General features: G+C 38.5%; 1 protein-coding gene across 2 annotated transcripts; it reads right to left on the bottom strand.

The window, feature by feature from the left end:
- Positions 1 to 7079: 7079 nt before the first annotated feature.
- On the bottom strand, positions 7080 to 19446 carry LOC149820380 (protein tesmin/TSO1-like CXC 2). Of its 2 annotated transcripts, none has more exons than XM_089983894.1 (11): positions 19187 to 19446; positions 17251 to 17411; positions 16723 to 17132; positions 15728 to 15975; positions 9730 to 10493; positions 9564 to 9638; positions 9296 to 9482; positions 9120 to 9215; positions 8946 to 9012; positions 8273 to 8435; positions 7080 to 8188 (listed from the first exon to the last, which is right to left on the bottom strand). In XM_089983894.1, the coding sequence occupies exons 1-11, from the start codon at positions 19304 to 19306 to the stop codon at positions 7501 to 7503; spliced, it is 2979 nt and encodes a 992-aa protein (XP_089840020.1). In that variant the 5' UTR covers positions 19307 to 19446; the 3' UTR covers positions 7080 to 7500. The 2 variants fall into 2 exon arrangements, with proteins under 2 accessions (XP_089840020.1, XP_089840021.1); XM_089983895.1 differs by having other exon boundaries at positions 15737 to 15975; positions 19187 to 19439.
- Between the last annotated feature and the right edge of the window lie 280 nt (positions 19447 to 19726).

The raw sequence follows: 19726 nt of genomic DNA, 5'->3' as shown, positions 1-19726 counted from the left end.
AATAATATTCTCTATAGTATGCTTGTATAAATGCATGAAGAGATATTTTATTTTTATGCATAAAATGTTAAATGATGTTGATCAATCACATTTATAACTATTTGGATCTGGATATACTAATATAAAATGATCAGGTAATGAACAACATGTGATAATGCACATGAAAAGTAGGGGTATAAGCTATGGTGAAAATTTGAAAAGTAGGAGTATTTGCTATATTTGGCAAATCACAGATTTATGAATTAATAAATTTCATATTACTCCACTAGTGTGCATGCCTATGGTGTAGTCATGGAAGAGTCATTGATCCATGACTATGTAAAGCCTACATTATGATGTATTCATTTTTTATTTATAGATTGCATGGCTTAGTATGTAGTAAATGGTAAATACCAGAAATAAACTGAAACACATGATAAATCTATGACATGATGGAAAAATAATCTAGTTTGTGAATAACTTCATGATAGAAATATATCATGAAAGAGAAATCCAACTAGTGTATGTAAACCTCATAATGTCATGAGTACAATACATAATACACTGGTTATGATAAAATGTGTGTGTTTGCCCTATATGACCAAGTGAGAGATGTTGAATCCAGTATAGCCAAATGGGGTTCACTTGAAATTCAATGACCCACTTGAGTAGTGGGTCATAGAGATATGCACCACCAAGATAATGGTGAGGCGTATTACACGTTGAATTTCAACGCATGTTTAGAAATCCAATGAAATAGATAGGGATGGATAACAGCTACCTAGAGAAAGTTAAATTCTCCAATTCCTACCTCTGTAGAAGACACTGAAGAGGTCTCAATGTTCATATCGAGGATCCCCCTTGAAGAATCACTTCTCACTCATCTTCTCCTCAACTCTTCCATATGCACACCTCGATCCTAAATCCATCAATCTCCACCTGTATTAACTCCATCACATCAAAACTGTAACAATGCCAAAATTCAGTGAGTGAAGGTGATGGCATTATGCATGAAATTCAGCTCCATGATGAATTAGAGATACTTCACCAGGAAAAGATGTGAAAACAGAAAGCTTCATATAAATGGCAATAGGAAAGAGACGGTAATACAACATTTTCCCACTCCCTTGCCAATAGAAACACCATGATAAAAAAGCTTTTAAAATTAAAGAAAAGTAATGGCACCCCGACAACCTCATTAGATGAGATCAAAAGAGAAGCGAGTTCATATTTCCATAATCTCTTTGGAAGTGAAGGCGTTGCCCAAGAACACTTCCCAAGACCAGCAATACCAAGTGCCTTTGAGGAGGAAAATAAGAGGTTGGAAGTAGAAGTCTCAACTGACAATATCAAGCAATTTATTTTTTGATATGGACATAGAAAGCACCCTGAGACCCGATGTTTTTTCAAGAGCTTTCTACCAAGAATTCTAGACAATTATTGAAAAAGATTTATGCAAGGCAATCAAGTTCTTTAGGACTGGAAAAATCCTCAAGTGAATCAATTGCACCAACATTGTCTTAATCCCGAAGGTCATTGGAGAAGAGAACCTCAATCAGTTTCTACCTATAAGACTATGCAACTTCGTACATAAGGTCATCACTAAACTCATGGTAAATAGAATGTCCCCAGTTTTGGAAAGGATCAGCAATCAGAGAGATTTCTTAGAGAGTAGACACATACAAGACAATATCCTCCTCGCTCACGAAATAATCAAGTCTATGGCGAGGAGTAAGAAGAGGAGCGTAGTTTTTAAGACAGACCTTGCCAAGGCGTATGACCGGGTGGAATGGAAATTTTTAGAGGGCTTGCTCTATTTTCTTCGAGTTCTTACCAGTGTGGTGAAAGAAAATCATGTTGTGTGAGTACCCCTACCTTTGTGGTACTCATAAATGGGGAGCCAAAACCATAATTTTGGAGCAGTCAGGGAATTCGACAAAGGGATACGATATCCCCTATCTTTTCTTGGTTTTCATGAGGAGATTCTTTAGACACTTACAGTTAGCGGAGGAAGGTGTCATCTAACCAGTCTCCATCAATGACTTCAAATGGAGTCACTCGGTTGGATGATACTTTGTTTTTTCCTCAAGGACTAAAGAAACTCCATCTACTACTTTGTGCACATCATAAAGCAATTGAGGTTGTATCATGATTGAAACAGTCTTTATCTCTTTTAATATGGATTCTCACAGGAGCAACATGATTCAGCACATGAGCGAGCGACATCGAGTGTAGTTCCTGCTAGCATACGTGGGGCTGCCTTTATTTGAAGGCAGACTTCGGAGATTGATGTGCGAGAAAATCATCTTGAAATTCCAGAATAGGTTGCAGACAGGGAATGCCAAACTCCGGTCCATGGTGGGCCGCATTATGCTTATAAGGTCCGTACTTTCCTCCTCTTTATTTTGGATGGACAGCATCATGAAACAATTTCTATGGCATGAATCAGAAGGGTAAGACACTTTAATATCCTTAATTGGGAACAAGTCTATAAGCCCGTTTATGAAGAGGGCTTGGCATTAGGGTCTAAGGAGTTACAAACTCAACATGTCTTGCAAAGCTTGCTTGGACTATCACTCAACAACTAGGGAATTTGTGGGTATTGTTCATCACAGCTAAATACTTGGAAAAAGAGTCCATATGGGTTCCCAAAGGTCTGAAGATGGAGGCCAAGTTTTTTATGGAAGGAGCAAAATGGAAGGTGAAAGATGGTGCAAGATAGAGTTCTGGTTTGACCTTGTCTTGAATCAGGCCCTATTATTCTTCAACTCTCTTAAAGTACTCAGTTCACCATGTATGAAAACCTTTGAATGTTCTGGTTGAATGAAGTGATCAATACTAATGAATCAGCTAGTGTAGGAGTGATTCGCTTGAGTGTGAGAATCCCTCAAGAGGTTGAAATAGAGATTAGATGGCAATAGTGGGACCCCAGAAAAGAAAACTCTTTGGAATGGCTTACTTCCAAAGAATTTTTGCTAAGAGTAATGCTGAAATTGATCAAAACCAAGGGCCAAAAAGACTGTAGCATTATTTTGGGTAATCACTCCTTCCCACATGTAACCATCACCTTACGGCTTGCAATCGATGAGAGACTTTTGACTCGGGGCAGATTACAGCAAATTGGCCTAGCCTTCCCCAACATATGTTTCTTATGTAGGAATTCAGAGGAAACCCATTATGATCTGTTTATCCATTGCCCCTCAGTCAATCCGGCATGGGAAAACATCCATGGGTCTCAAATAATATCAGATTATCCCTAAAGAGATGGGGTACAATCAAATTTGATGACCAACTAGTGCAGAAGAGCTGATATGACTCCTTCCAAACAATTTGCCTATTGCCTGAAAAAATATGGCAAATAAGACTGGATTAACTGTTGAAGAGACCAAGGATCCCCAAGGTAGACTTGCTAATGAGATTATATATGTTGTCCAATATAAAAATTCTTTGTATTATGCACAATGCAGAACACCTAATAGCATGCAAATGACATGCTTTAGAGAGTTGGGTTACTCCAAACTAGGGATGGATCAAAATTATCATTCAAGGCATATTCCATCATAAGTGGAATTTTGGGTATACCATCCTTATGAACAAAGGTCGGAGGAAAAGGAGTTGAAGGGATGCTCATCCTAGAGAAAGCAAATCATAAGAGGAAGTAGTAATTGAATCTTACTGACCAGACTTGATCAGACAAGTGATGCAAGGCAGAGGCAGAGATAGAGACATCCCCACATATTATAGCATATTTGTATAGTTTTGAAGATGTATAAATCCAAAAAAGTTTTTGTCATACTAATTTTTTGGCTAGATATCTAGCAAAACTAGCCAAAACTAGCTTGTGTAAATTTTGGAAAGATCACCCACCCAACTGGTGTCCCTAGTAAAGTGATGACAGTCCAATTTATTTTTACATTTCCTACTTACATTATTAATTGACTGGTAGGGGTCTGCCTACCGAAAAAAAAAAGTGATAATCTCTTTGATACATGAATCACATTGACTTGAACGACATGAAAATCCTTCATAGTAGGAAAGATCTGGAAAAATATTTACCATATTAATAGATCAAAAAATGATCATATTGTCCTTATAAAATGGTGTGATTTCATAAATGCCTCATAATTTGTCGAAATCCATATCCAAAATTTTGATTCTCGACTTTTTTAAGACATTTTTACTTTTTGCACAAGCGAACATGCTAATGTAACGCGATAGATGCATATATCATCCTAAGGTCGCAACATCTCAATAAAAAAGAGATTTGCATGAACATTTCGCTGGCTTGATGAAATTCGCATAAAGTATTTGTGAACATAGCTAAACTTGAATCCCAACACAGGAGATCTGTAGTTGAAATGCACGTTTTTTTGTGCGAAAGGTAAAAATGTCTTAAAAAAGTCAAAAATTGGAATTTTTGATATGGGAAGGATTTCAGCAAATTCAGAAATTGGGCCATTTTACAAGGCAAATACATACATTTATTTTCCATTAATAGATTGCACACCTTGTAAGTTTTTTATACAATCATGAAAAGTGCCACAACCTGACCCATATCAACACTACTTTACTATGAGATGCACAATATATAGACTTCATTTCATAACTCCTCTGATTTTGCCCACAAAGGTTCCACATGCCTAGCTAGGTAGATTGGTTTAAGCTGTTTAAGTTGGAGGACATTGAGAATCAATAATCAGGGTGTGCATCCATTGTAGCAAAGCCAAAGCCAGTAACTATTCTAACATATTTATGGTTGTTGTCCTGGCAGCGTAAAACAGCAGTGTACTCCCCTCGACTATGCTTCACCTTGCAAAAGGGAGGCGCCCACTAGGAGATTTGAACTTGGAATAGAAGGGGAAAGTTCTCTATCCCCAAGCCCGAGGCCAAGTGGGCAACTCCTTGGGGTTGGTTTGAGCAGTAATTTATGTCTACTATTTGCGTGAAAGGCCTAAGTTAGACGGATGGAGCCGGCTGCGTCGGACCAACCATCACAGAGGGAATAAGCAAGACCCTAGTTAAACATAAAATAAGGAGAAAATTTTCAAACATATTAGAGAAAAGGTGGTGTTACTATAGAAATGTAGAGAGAGAGAGAGAGAGCAATGGAATACTCGATGAATCGAGCAACTTAGACACAATGGTCAGGTGTTCCCATTACAAAAACTCGATAGAATAAGTGGTATAATGGGCTCCACATATGGTGATAAAAACCAAAATTTCGCGATAATTTTAACCACTATGTTTAATTGTGACTAACATAATTAAGGCTATGTTTGGGAACATGGAAACCACAATCTTGGTGTTGTATTGTGGTTGCCACTGTAGCCTTTGGATGTTTAAGAGCCCTAGTGTTGCCAAAAAGGTGCATTAGGGCTGGAGTTGGCAACACAACTCCATCCCCAACACAAGAATATGACTCCCTCCTAAAGAGGTAGCCGTTGGCAACACAAAAAAGTGGAATGCAGCCACAACGCCACTCTGATTCATCTTGAGCGATTTCAGCACCCAGATTCTTCTTTCTCCTCTCTTCCTCTTCCTCCCCAACTGATAGATTCTTCTTCTTTCTCCTCACATCCCTTTTTTCCTCTTCTTCTCCTCCTCTCCGTCCTCCTGGCTTGTGATCGATCGTGTCCTTTTTAATCTATTTGGGTGCACAAGAATGTTTTTTGCGAGATTGATAGATAGGGTGGATGATGATGCAGTGGTGGAAGAAGCAGAAATTGTTGCAGAGTGAGAGAAAAAGGCTTGAGGTGTCTTCTTTTGTTACTTTCGTTTTCTTTGTCATACATTTGGGCTTTTAATATTTTTAATGGAGATCAATTTCTCTCTTTTTCTTTTTTAGTTTTCAAAAAATTATGCAACTCTTGAAATTGATATACATTTCCGAGGCATCATTTTTCTCTTTTTCATCTATTTGATCCCATATTTTTCACTATTTTTTGAAAATGTTAAACTCGATATGAATGATGTGCACAATCCTTTTTAAGGAAGGACTAGATGAAATTGGAAATTTGTTGTTCTTTTGAGCAGACAAAAACACAACAATTGAATTTTCAAAATTAATTCATGAAAAATGTCATGACATGACAGTTGTTTGGGAACCAACATTAATTCATAGAAATGTCAAAACAACTTGAAATCTACAATGAGCTCCAAAACATCTTGTGGAATTGGAAATACCATGAATCCCAACTCCTTGTTGAGGCAACACATGGAAACCGTCTCAACACAAGGCTCCCCAAACATAGCTTAAATATCAAGTATCTTTAAACTTGAGCTTGTGCTCTAGTAGAGTTTTGGCAATGAAACCAGAAACAAAACCATTGAAAGAAAGCCGGACAAAGACCATGATGACAAATGCTGATGCCTCTTATTCTCTTGAAAACATAGATGATAATTCCAGTAAAAACGCATTCAATTAGATATACATAGATATCTTGACAAGGTCAAAATACATTGAACTTTTAAGCATCCAAAAGCTTAGAATTTTGACACTATAATATTTCTCAAACTTTTTCAGCTCACTGCTCTATTAAGCTACAAGAGATTCAATTGATTATTTTCCCCTTTCATTTCTATAGCTGTTTACATCCAAAGATTTTTCTGATGAAGACCCAAATAAACTAAATAATTCTTGCGGGAATTTCATGGCTGAGACATTTCCCATTAAGCTTTTTCCACTATGATGTAGATTTGTAGACTTCAAAAATGACTGGAGAGAACTGTCCCAAGAATATGAGAAATTTGTGCCTATTTAACCATTTGGTAAAAGAATATTTAAGTGCAAAGTTCAACACCCAAGGAAGTCAGCAAAAAGAATCCAGTTATGTTGACCTCAGACCTATCAAGAAATAGCATTCAGATATAAGGAGTAGGTTAACAGCATTGTTCTGCATTGAAGGGCTTCACGGTGGACTCACAACTGAAAGATGCAGTCTGTCATAGCCTTTTAACTGAGAGATGTGTGCTTCAATCATGTGTGATTTTAACTCGATGGAAAAACCACGGTTGCCATTCAGTAGCTTTCAACTTCTTATATTGAGTGTCACTGTTATTTTATGAATGTTTATGATAGACAAATAGTTTACATATACAAGTTGAAGAAAAGGTTGTTTTATTGATGCTATCATTCCAACAAGAAAGAATATCAGAAGGCAAGAAATTTGTCCATCTCCACAGATCTTAATGATCAACATTCATAAAAACAACAAAAAATAAATCTCCCATAAAACATGATCCGGTACAGTACAAACATCAAACTTGGTTCTGCATATATCTTCCGCATACTATGTAAGAAATGGCAACTTGGTTCTGCATATATCTTCTGAATGGTTACCATGTAGGTAATGGCAAGAAAAACAGTAACAGGCAAATAATACGCCTAAAAGACAAATAGCTCACTCTTCCTACCAATGCAAATTTAAATAATGAAAGGAGAAAGGGTTGAGCATACACATAAAAACATACCAACGTTGTCCCTTCTGTTGATGATTAAACTAAGGCTAAAGACCTCAGCCTTCACTTCTCATTTCCCTTGCTCTCACAGTAAGGAGTGAGTGAAGGGAATGAAGGTACTGATTGCAGAATGAATTTGCGGATGCTTTGGAGGCCAGGTGATGAGGTAGACCTTGCCAAGTCACTCAGGCAAATATGTGGAGGCGAAACCCGCTTTTGATTTGGAGAGCTGGCTTTAACCACCTTAATTGGCGAGTTTGTGCTCTTAAGTATCTCGGGTGTCTCAACATCCACATTACTCTGCATCCCGCAATCAGAATCTGGTTCAGACACAACCTTCTTACTGCCCATCTGATGCACTGGAGTAACAGGGGAGTTCCGCCAATCAACTGAGCGGGAAGAAAACACACTTCTGTGGCGAGACTGAACACCTGAAACTTGATCACCAACTGCAGATTCAACAGCAGTAACACTTGAAGAAGGATATGATAATGGTGTGAGGGAGCATAGTTCCAGCTGATCCCATGCTGGGGAGAGTTGATTTACTTCATTGACCTTCAATTCATGCTGCCCCTGCTTACACACAGCTGCATCTGCATTTCCTTGTGTATCTGTTGCTAACCTGCAATTATCAGTATTTGTGCTCCCAGGAGTCCTTGGGGGCCTCGCAAAGGCCGAGTTATGGTTTGAAACTGATTCTGGTGAAGAGAAATGCTTCTTTGTAGGACGTTGAGGTTTAGCCCTTCCATGGCTGATAAAGGTACACCAAGAAAATCAGAAATCAACCTGAATAGTATTATTAGTTTGCCATTAAAATAAAACAGCTAAGGAATACCCTGAGCATTGGAATAATGGCGTGATAGGTGAAAGATTATTCGGATGACATCTGTCCGCATGCAAGGGATTCTTATCAACTTTAACTGCAGCCAAATTATTTTCAGATTGGTCCTTCTCTGATCCCACATCTTCAGCTGCTTTATATTCCAATTGGAGACATCCTACAAGTAAATTGCATCATTTGGAAATGAGATCCTATTACAGCCATACTCCTGTGTGTTCTATTCCATGAATAGCATGAATCGTGTTGTCAATGAACTTGCACTCATTGGTAGGCATGCACACAGAGCCTGCTCGGGCTCACCCGTTTTGTAAATGAGCCAAGCTTGAACAGGTGTATGAAGCTCAAACGAGTTATTGAGCTGAGCTTGAACGATGAGCTCGATAAGGCTCGGTTTGTTGTGGGCCCGATATATAAAATATATTTGTAAATAAAATTAACAAGGTCATTGTCACCATAATGGGTAGGGCATTAGACTTTTCTTCAGAAGGTGTTGGGTTCGAATCACGTCTTTTGCCCTTTTTTGTTGTACATTAATATAGAGAATTTTTAGTATGTATATATTTTTCTCAGTCATAATAGTCAAAAGACATGCTCTGGCTTAGTGGTGGGCAATAGCTTTTACATGCATGCATGTGTAATGAGGATGTTGGTAATAGATCAATCTCACCTTCCTTTTTGCCATATACATTTTTGCAAGCTTCACACCTGCAACCATCAGAACATCCCACACCAGCCTTGATGATGGGGTGAGAAATAAGATGGTTTAATTTATGATTAAAGAAATATACGTACAGGTAATCTCAGAAAAATGGAAACAGATATACGCCGAGTAAATAAAAACCTGGTAGCATTCACAATATTTCTTAACACAATTTGACCTCTTGCAGTTACATCCCCTTTTATGTCTCGCTGATGTAGGTGTTTCATTACTTTCTCCCTGTGGAAATAACAAGGATCTCAATTTACCTCAAAGACAACTGAATGCCAACAGAAGTAAAAGGGCAAAAGATTAGTTACATCACTGCCAGTTACTGGAGTCTCAACAACCCGCCGAATTATTTTTGGAGCAAACGCAAGAGGATTACGAGATTCTATCAGCTGTCGTGTTGCAATAACCTTATCCTGATGTTCAGGTTTATTTAGACACTCTTGGCATGTACAAGAATCAATACAGTATACTCCAGCAGCAAAGCAATCACAATATCTGCAACATGGATAATATTAAAGGTCATAAAGGAGCATCATGGATATTCAAGAATATATGATCATGCACATTATCACTTACAGTTTCAGGCATTTTGACCTTTTGCATTTGCAGCGTTTACAACCTTCCTTTTCCGTAGAACTGGCAGATTTCTTCCTGAAAAGATCAACAGACTAAATATAGCCAACATTCATGCAAAAGAAAGAACAAAATAAACACATAAAATAAAGCAACAATGAAGTATTGCCTTTTCTTTTTAGGGCTCAATTGATTGATCTCCTCTTGTGAGACACATCCATCCACTGAGGCAGGTGTTTTATTTTCAACCAGAGTTAGATCACTACTAAAGACCTCAGAATTCATGAAACTGTTCATTCGACATGCATTTAGTGGCAAAGGATGGAAGGCAGGATCAGGGGTCACCACTTCAGATGATTCTTGATTCATGCCCATGCCTTCAGCAACATGGCATGTCACAGGAGAGCCTGAACTTGCACACTTCCCAGCTAAACCTGCATTCTGGAAACCACATTCTAGACCATCTGATGAACGTTGGAGACTTCCAGAAAATGAATTTTCCACTTGTAACTTTGCATGATCATTTCTAGAGAGGGAGATTTGGGAAGGGGAGTTCTTCGCCACCATGTTTCCAATGCTATTTAGGTGTAAGCCAATTCCTGATGGTTTTGGGCATGCCATAGAAAAGCTTCCATTCTTCAGGACCGATCTGTCAGTTTTTTCAGTGAGGGATGGAGGAGTCTTGTACAGGAAAGATGGAAACTCAGAAGATGCATCTTGGAAGCAGCTTATAGATTTGTTGGCTGTGGAAGGTTCACGTTCTTCATCATCAGATGAACTTGTACGTGAACAAATGAGAGATGCTGGTGAATTATCCACTACATCAGTGGCAATAATTGGAGAATTACATGAGTTACAGCTACTCTTTATACTCTTCCTGAAAGCTTCTGCAGCCTTAAAATCAAGGCAACGCCTAGGTAAGCCACGTTGATTCTGCACACACCCAATAGATTGTCAGTGATTTCCATGATATCAATGGAAACAAAACTTGGGGATCCAAATAATATCTACTAAAGATTAAAATCAACCGAAAACACAACAGAAAGTTGGGAGAAAAAAAACTGCAGTAGTCTTCACAAGCAAGAAGAAAACCCAAAACAACAAAGGCACGTTATTCCATCATCTTGAAAGAAAGACATCACTAGTATCCAACTGCCGCTCCTCACCATATGATCCACCAACTCAAAAAAGAAAAAGGAAAAAGTTCCATGCCCTGCCAAGTGTATGTTTATGTAGCTAGTATTGCCAAACAAAATCTAAAAATGATGGTTATCATTTTAAAGAAAACACAGGAGTGAGTGGGAAGTGTGGGAAGAAGTACATGTAGAAGATGAAAATAAGTGTGCAAGAAGCATATAAGAAGCATGCAGGGAAACATGGGCAAAACATGAAAATATTTACTCATGGTTGGCAAGCTCCCCTATTTTGGTTTATGTTTTCTCTTTGCTGTATGATCTATCTAGAGGAGAGAATAAACTTAAAGATTTTTATTTTAATTTTATTCACTTCCCATTCGATCTCATTATGTTTCCAATTCAATTCTCATATCACTTCCTTTTTTATTCACGTTTCACTTTCAATTTGATTCCTAGCTTCTCACTTCCTATAAACTCTAAAATGTCTCGCTTCTCGCTTTCGCCGCCCATATCATTTCTTGCTTTCAGTACCTCGTCCGACAACCTTGAGTCAACATAACCAAATATAGGGATTCTTAATGTTGCAAACTTCTCATAGGGCATGTCACTAGGACATCCCATTTCGGCCATGTGCCCCTAATGACACATGTAGACACAAAGGATAAGCTCCGCCCACATCCCCCACCTTGTTAGCTCTGCCTTGTTGATCCCTCTAACCGGTGGATGTCAACCCTCATGGTTGCACATTGCTCATCACTACCATTGGTTGCAACGCCATAAAACCCTTCTCAAGCTGATCAAAATCTAAAGGTAAAACATGAGGATTTTGATGGTGTCTATGGTTTGCGGTTTTGGGAGGAAAAGTTGTATTTTCATGGTGGTGTGATTTAGGAGGAGAGGATATGGCTATGGCCCAAAGTTATGGAACAAAGAGAGGAGAGATACGAAACCAAAAACTCCTCCAGTTAGAGCTTGAGGGTGTTGTCAATCATGGTTCCCTGCAACTCCATATCCGCTTGGCTAGTTGACAAAACCACCTCTCTCTCTCTCTCTCTCTCTCTCTCTCTATATATATATATATATATATATATATATATAATGCAACAAGAACAAGAATAATGTAGTGTCTCTTAAGGGCTTACAAGAACACAATCAAATTATAAAGGACTACTTATGGTTCAATCACATAAACACACAATCAATGCACTAAGGGGCAAGAACACACATAAAATATAAATCTTTGTATTGAGAAAATGCTTGAGAAAGCATACTTTTACAAGGGGGAGAGCTCCCCTATTTATGAGGCCCATAGGGCCATCGGAATACTCCACAACGGCTACAAATAGAGCCGTTGGGGAGATCCTAATAACTCTATGTGCTGGATTACATTTAATCCCTCAAAGAAAAATATAAAAACCCATTCTAAAAAAAATAATAAGACTGTTGTGCCCTTAGTGGGCAAAACCTATTATATGACTGTGAAAAGACAAAAATACCCCTAATAAGTATTTGGCTATTACAATGAGCCAAGCATAAATATCAATGTATATGATATATATATATACAAATACAGATATGTATATATGCATATCTTACCCCCCCCCCTCAAACTCACGGTACCATAACCGAGAGTTTGCCAAGGAGGAAATGAAACCTGGGTGACGGAAGTGCTTTGGTGAAGAAGTCGGCCAATTGATACTCGGATGGTACATATGGCAAAGTAATGTTTTTCTTCAAGAATTCTTCTCTGGCGTAATGGCAATACATTTCGATATATGTGATTCTCTCATGAAAAGTAGGATTACCAGCGATGGCAACTACAATTTTGTTGCCATAACATAATCTTGAGGGTTATGCTACGTGAACACCCAAGTCATCTATTAATTGTTTCAGCCAAAACAACTAAAAGGTAGTGGTTGTCATAGCTCGGTATTCTACTTCCGTAGAGGACAAAGACATTTTGTTGCTTCTTGCATTTCCACAAAATCAGTGAATCCCTTACAAAAACACAAAAACTTATAACGAGAATATGCAATAACTTATAACGGCAATAACTTATAACGGGAATATGCAATAACTTATAACGACAATAACTCTCTCTCTCTCTCTCTCTCTCTCTCTCTCTCTCTCTCTCTCTCTCTCTCTCTCTCTCTCTCTCTCTCTCTCTCTCTCTCTCTCGCAGTCACTCTCTCTCGTCTCTCACAATCACTTCCTTCTCGGCCTCCTCCTTCTCTTCGGAAGCAGCCGCGACGCCAACAACCTTTGCCAGACCCCAGGTAACCCCAACCCCCTTCATTCTTTTTCCTTCGTGTCTGCCTCCCTCTCTTCAATCTCTCCATACGGCAGGGGCACGACCCCTATTGTGTGATTTATTCCGGCAGGCAGGGCCCTTGGCCCCTGCCGATTGTGATCCTTGTCAAGCAGTGGCCAAGGCCTCTGTCGTTCGATGATTCAGTCAGGCATGGGCCGAGGCCCCTGTCATCTGTTGTTTAAAGCAGGCAGGGGCCAAGCCCATGCCATATATTGTTTCTGTGAGGCAGGGGCCGAGGCCCCTACCGTTCGATGATTCAGTCAGGCAGGGGTCGAGGCCCCTGCCATCTGTTGTTTTAAGCAAGCAGAGGCCTTGGCCATAAGAAATAAGTCAGATGACAACCCTAAACCTAAACAAGTCAGGTCTAATCCATAAGAAATCAAGTCTCAAACATAAGCCCAAGAAAAAAATTCTTCTGGGGGGGCGCTGCCCCCTAAGACCCCCGCTAGGGGCGGCCCCCCTGGACCCCCACCCACTGAACGCGCAACAGGACTCGCGTCGGGGGGGGGACCCCCCGGACCCCCCTCCTGTAAGGGCAAAACTCTAAATCAAGCTCCACAACTCATCACCTTGACCCCTGCCATTCGAAGGAATCTAATCCATAGTTTTTCCTGTTTTCTCTTTACGTGACATAGGATGCAAATATTGTTAATACATTCTGTTGTTATTTGCAGGGGTTTAACTCCCTGCCACACTCTGTTTTTCTCTACATTAAGTCAGGTATGGTTTCTTTACTTTCTCAGTTGACTCACTTAAAAAAAGAAAGAAAGAAAACTCAGATGCATTTTCTAATTATGACATGATGTTTTTAATGCATCATTATAGGTTATTGTGAGGGTGAAGACATGTACGTTCTCAGTGACTTCATGTTTTTGTGTTTCCATTAGTTTTCAATATATATATATATATATATATATATATATATATATATATATATATATATATATATATATATATTGATTCATATTGAATATGAATCGAATTTTTTGTGTTAATATATATTTTGTTATATGCATTTTTGCAGTTGAACAATGGGAAAAGATGTAGGATGGGATCATGGAGTTAAAGTTCCAAATCCCACTAAATTTTTTATTTCTTGTTGGTTGTTGATTCATCAATAACGCATTTCTTATTTATTTATAATTTTAGATGATTTTTATAATTTTTTTAAGTTTTAAAAAAATTGAGGCTTACGCTTTGCTCCTCGAGGCTTACGCCTCGCCTCAGATTTTGGTGGAGCGCCTCGCTACGCCTCAGCGCTTTTCACAACACTGCTTTTCATGTTCTCTAAAGAAAGGATGGAATGAACTTGCAAAATGGTGGGGTCAGCTTGCGATCACCAATAGTTAAGATTTATGGCAAGATAAAAGCCATGTGAGAAATGGTGCCATTGAATTGTAGGAACTAACCGTGCATAAGGTTTACATCTATGTCACATGGGTGCGGGTGCGACACTTTCAAAAACCTTGGGTGCGGGGGTGCAGCAAAAATATATATATATATATATATATATATAGAGAGAGAGAGAGAGAAGGGGGGTCCCCCCCCCCCAAGATTTTTTTTTAAAATTCTGCAGCCCATTTCATAGGGCAAAATTAAAAAAAAAAAAAACCAAAAATGGACCAAAATGACCCTGGGTGCGCTGACCCGCACCGGGTGCCAAACTCGCACCCGCGTCGCATCGACGCGGGTGCGGCACCTGTCTGGCCGAATCCCTGTGACATAGGTTTAAATATGGGTAGAACAATTAACAGAGAAGTGTTGAGCTCTCCTCTTCCAAACCATGTAAACTCTTGTACATTGAGTACAGGTGAAGACCTATCATGACATTTTCCCAAGCCCTAAATTCCTCATTTTTAGGCATAATTCAGTAATGTACCTTTTCCTCATAAAAAGAACAGGCACATAAGTAATTCTTGCCCTCCAATTAATGTAGATTACCATCTAAACTACATTATCCTCTTCTTTTCTCTAGAGAGAACAAGCTCATTACTCCATTATTACGTAAATCCTTTCAGTCCATCATTAACTACATAATTAAAATATTATTAGACCATTTTCTCTACCAAATTTATCAGATATGGGATCGATAAAAGCATTATAAGGTAGTCAAACAGCATTTAACAAGCCATGATACATTCAAGCATAGTCACACTATCGGTACCTGCTATATCTCGGCGAGGCTATTTCTCGCGATATTATAGGTTTGGTGATAAATCTCAGAAAATCTTGGGAAGATCTTGGGGCTTAAAAAAATTATATATATATATATAACAAAAATAAGTAATAAAATATCATGTTTAGATAATAAAATGCATATATAATAAAAGAAATAAGTAAAATTTTCAAAATAAAGAAGAAAAATACATTTAAGATGTAGAAAATAAATAAAAACAGTAACAATAATTGATAATATCACAATATTATCAAATTGGTGATATTTTCAAAATATTGCAATATTTTACCTATAATATTGTTTGCTGAAAATACAGTGATAATATCGTGATATTTTGAAAATATTGCTGATACCTGTGACTATGATTCAAGTAACTTAAATAAAGTAGAGTAATGATGGAGGAAAGAGTGCATGGATAAGCTTTGATCTCAAGAGAAGGCTAAAATAATGTGCATAACGTGTTGAGAGTGGACAAATTAATTTCAAAGAAGGAAAACAAACAGTAATATAAAAATCACCCCAACGGGTTCACTTTTCTGCATACCATGCTTACCTTGCCCACATATGGCATACAGTCCATCGTTATCGCGTTTTCTGGCATTTCCACTTTTCCACCGGAATTATCTTTCTCAAGAGCATTAAAGGATTCTGGCAGTAGTTGTGGAGTACAGTCCCAGTCATCCTGCTGCCCTGATGCCCTACTTTGAACCACAACGTCTTGGATGCTATTCTGATGAGAACCAGACAAAGTAACAGATTGTGACTTCCCAACAGCAATCCCATCCTCCTGGCCTTTAGACATATCAGAAGACAAAGAATTAGCTATCTGAAAATTCTAATTCTCCATGGGCTGGTAAATGAGCCGAATGAGTCATGCTTCAGGTGTTCACGCGTGGATCATCCTTGTCAGGAGCTCAAGCTCAGGATGAGCCTGAGACATATGAGACGACCTTGAACTGGCTTCTTTACACACACACACAAAAGAAAGAGCTTTATTTTTGCAAGCTGGAAGTAATAGAATCTGAAATGTAGATCTATTGAATTGAGCTATAGTTGGATGGTATATAAAGGAAATGCATTATTTTAAAGCTGGAAACAATATCATTTCAGCTCTAAATGTATTGCTTTCAAGTCAAACACTTCAACCATTTGTTTGCACCAACTATGATGTAAAATATATCTATTACTACTTAATGAGCACCTATACATGCCAAGAGAAGCCGATCACCTATTGTTCATGTCTGGCCAAGCCTATTATACGAGTTTGAAGGAGCTTTTTATGAGCTGAGCACAAGCCGAGCCACAAGCGGCTCATCTCGCTCCCCAGCTTTAGGTATCCTCTGGTTGAAGAGAGATAGAGATTAGGTTCAAAAAGAGGATCACTGCTCCCAACAAGTAAACCAGACCACTTCTCATCCGCCACACTCCAGTTCTCCTGATCTAGTCCATCAATCTTCTTTGTAGGTTCATTCTTTACAGTTTCATCTTAAAATATAACCTTTTATATTGTATTATGAGAATGAATGCATGTGGTGGTACCTGACATCTCTAACATGATTTGTCCATGGTCCTCTCCTTTTTCTGCATTCACATCAACATTATCATGTCTTGAAGCATCCTCATGAGTGCCGCTAGAGTTTCGTTGTTGCAATTGTAATCGCTCAGTAGCTTGTTTAGAACATGAGCCAGGTGAGCCATCACTCTTCCCACAATCATCTACAGGATCAGCAAAGTAATCATCAACACATGCTGATGGACTACAAGTGCTGAACTGTAAAGAATCCTGATCATCAGGTTTCTTTTGAGAACAAGGAATCATCTCAAAATATTGAACCAGTGAATCGACTGTTATCCGGCCAACACCATCTGAAGTTGATGGAAGTGCAGCACCTCCATTTTCATGCATAGAAGATACCTTTTCCAGGCCAGATGATTCAGCACATACCGTCCTGAAAAATATTTTTAAAAAAAATATTCTCCACAAGAATGCTATAATTAATAAACACTAACATAGACATGCCAGATGTAAATTACATAGAATGATTAACTACAAGAATGCACATTTACCTTTTCAAAAAAAGTGTTTCTCTTCGTGAAACATCATGTGGTGATGTAAAAACTGTGGGTGGTGGAGGAAAGTTGAGCTCTCCAAACCCTTGAGCAACATGAATAGATTTAACTGGCTTGATAGGTGAAAGATTGCTAATATAATTGAAAATGGGAGAATCCTACAAATGGAACAATTAAAATCAATGATGTGAGATGGAGAAAAAAGAAGAAAAAGTAATCAAAACAAGTTGTCTAAGTTTATGGTATTCAATTCACAGGATTTTGAGGAGGAACAGTTTGCCCAATAAGCAAAGACTAAGCTATAATCGCTTCAAGCAAGCTTACTTACAAGTAACATGCAATTATTCTTACTTCAAATCAATCATTTGTCCATTCTCTTTTACTAAGATTATGAATGAGAAACAAAGAGTGTGTTGTTAATTTCACATCTGTCTTAAAGAGGTTGGAGATAAAATCTACTTCTAGTTCAGGAATTACAAAACCCAACATCAATTTCAGATCTAAAAAAGAATGATGAATCAAAATTTAGAGAATATCTGAGGCATAAACAAAAGAAAAAATAATAAGTTACAAGTGCCACTATCAATTATCAACAAGATAGCACCAAAAAATTTGAAGGTAAGCAACAAAACAAACATACCATCTCAGAATGTCGCAGAAAAGGTAGATAATTATATTTATATTGTGAAAGCTTCCCTCTCCAAAAGTAACTACTGAAAGCCCCTAACCAACTACTCCATGTACACAAAACCAGTTTGAGAAAACCGAAGTCAATGACATGATGATGGTAAGTATATTTAAAGTGTCTTTATATTCAATCATTTCATGATAGTTTCAATGTTAAAGCTATTGTGCACATTATTTTTCAATTACAGAAACACTAAATTATAAGAAGAAGGAACAATAAGAATCGCCCTTTGTGTATCCACATCATGTGCAGAACAAAAACTAAAAGGGAGAAAAACAGAATGAGTAAAACACAAAATGTGAAAAGAACAGATTTTGGTTTCAACAAAACAAAAGTTCAAAAGATTCATGAAAGTGAAGCAGAGAGTGCTCAAGAAAACTTGAATAACAAAGGTGATTGGCCGCCCCAAAAATCAAATGGATGACATACAAACAACAAACCCTAACGGATTCGTGAGAGAGAGAGTAGGATTTTGCTACATTTTTTCTACGAGATGATCTGAATAGTTTAATGGACACTCTAAAGTGGTATTTGGATGAAACCACTTAAAAGCAGTACGAGTTGGAGATCTGCAGTGTTAAGAGAAACGTGACCTCCCAACTTATTCTAATCTTCTGAATAAACAGGTATATCCAGAGACTCTGCAACCAGATTTTTCGATGCAACCGCTTATCCGAAAAAAAAAAGCAGGGCAAGTTGAAAACTTGCATGCTGAAAAGAACATAGTTCCCAACTTATCCTACTTTTATCAATAAGTAAGAGCCTCCAAACACCAATAACTGTGCTGGAAAGCACAGCCACATATACATAGTAACTAGAAGTTTAACGAATAAAAGAGATCGTTAGATTGAAAAAGAAGAAACGTTAATTCCTCCCAACAGTCATGAACGAAACAAACATCCCCGGAAACAAACATAAAACCCCACAATCAAAATCCGAGGATTTCAGACTCTCTCCCACAGCTCCTTTTACAAATATAAAGAGATCCCTTTGCACCCAACTGAAAACATAATGGCATCATCTATGATAGAAACCACAACGAATGAGCAGAGATATTGATCGGATTCGACATCTATTTCAAAAAACTCACGAAATTGACAAGAAAACAACACCCAAAATCACCATATAGAGAGAATACATCCATTTTGCCCCAGAAAATTAGAGAAAACCCGACGAAAACGAATCATCTACATGCGGATGCCCCAAATTCGAAAAGGAGAAGGACGGGAAGGGGATGAGGGATACTTGGGCGATAGAGGAAGGTGGAAGCGGCGACGAATCGAGAGCGCCGCCACCATCGCCACCGTCGGGGTCGTGAAGAGGGGGCTGCTTGATTATGAGATCCTTATGCGGGGACCACTCCATTTTCGGCTCCAACGCACATCATATCTCTATCCCACTTTCTCTCTCCTCACCGATTTCTCCGGCGCGGGAAAACCGGCATCTCCGGCAATGACCTGCCAACCGACAACAACCAGAAACCCTGATTTCGCTGGCCGCTCCTCTCTCTCTCTCTCTCTTAATTCGAGCGACCGCGGGCGGGAACGGGATTACATTCTACGTAGATGCATACGTACCTCTAGGGTGTAAATACGCATACAGTATATTTTGTGCTTATTTTTATGGGTCAGACAGTGTGGATGTCACGTGCTTTGCAAAATAGCACGCAGATTTTGTGTGCTCTTTTTTAACAAGGGTGTGAATGGGTCTGGCACGACCAATTCAAACACACACTGAATCAACTACAGTCCAGGTTTGGTATTTAAGAAAGAGGTCTAATTGAAT

Source organism: Nuphar pumila, chromosome 12 (assembly GCF_984573655.1).
Source record: "Nuphar pumila chromosome 12, dmNupPumi1.hap1.1, whole genome shotgun sequence".
Taxonomy (NCBI): domain Eukaryota; kingdom Viridiplantae; phylum Streptophyta; class Magnoliopsida; order Nymphaeales; family Nymphaeaceae; genus Nuphar; species Nuphar pumila.
Note: the sequence above shows the minus strand (reverse complement) of the source record. Positions and strands in the feature narration are given on the sequence as shown.

Excerpts from the sequence above, each read along its gene's own strand:
- LOC149820380 (XM_089983894.1), bottom strand. The coding sequence starts at position 19,306 with ATGGAGTGGTCCCCGCATAAGGATCTCATAATCAAGCAGCCCCCTCTT. Across the intron at positions 10,494-15,727 it reads ATGTGGGCAAGGTAAGCATG|AATCAACGTGGCTTACCTAG; the intron begins GTATGCAGAAAA and ends GGGTGTGTGCAG. Across the intron at positions 8,436-8,945 it reads TGTATATGGCAAAAAGGAAG|GATGTCTCCAATTGGAATAT; the intron begins GTGAGATTGATC and ends ATTTACTTGTAG.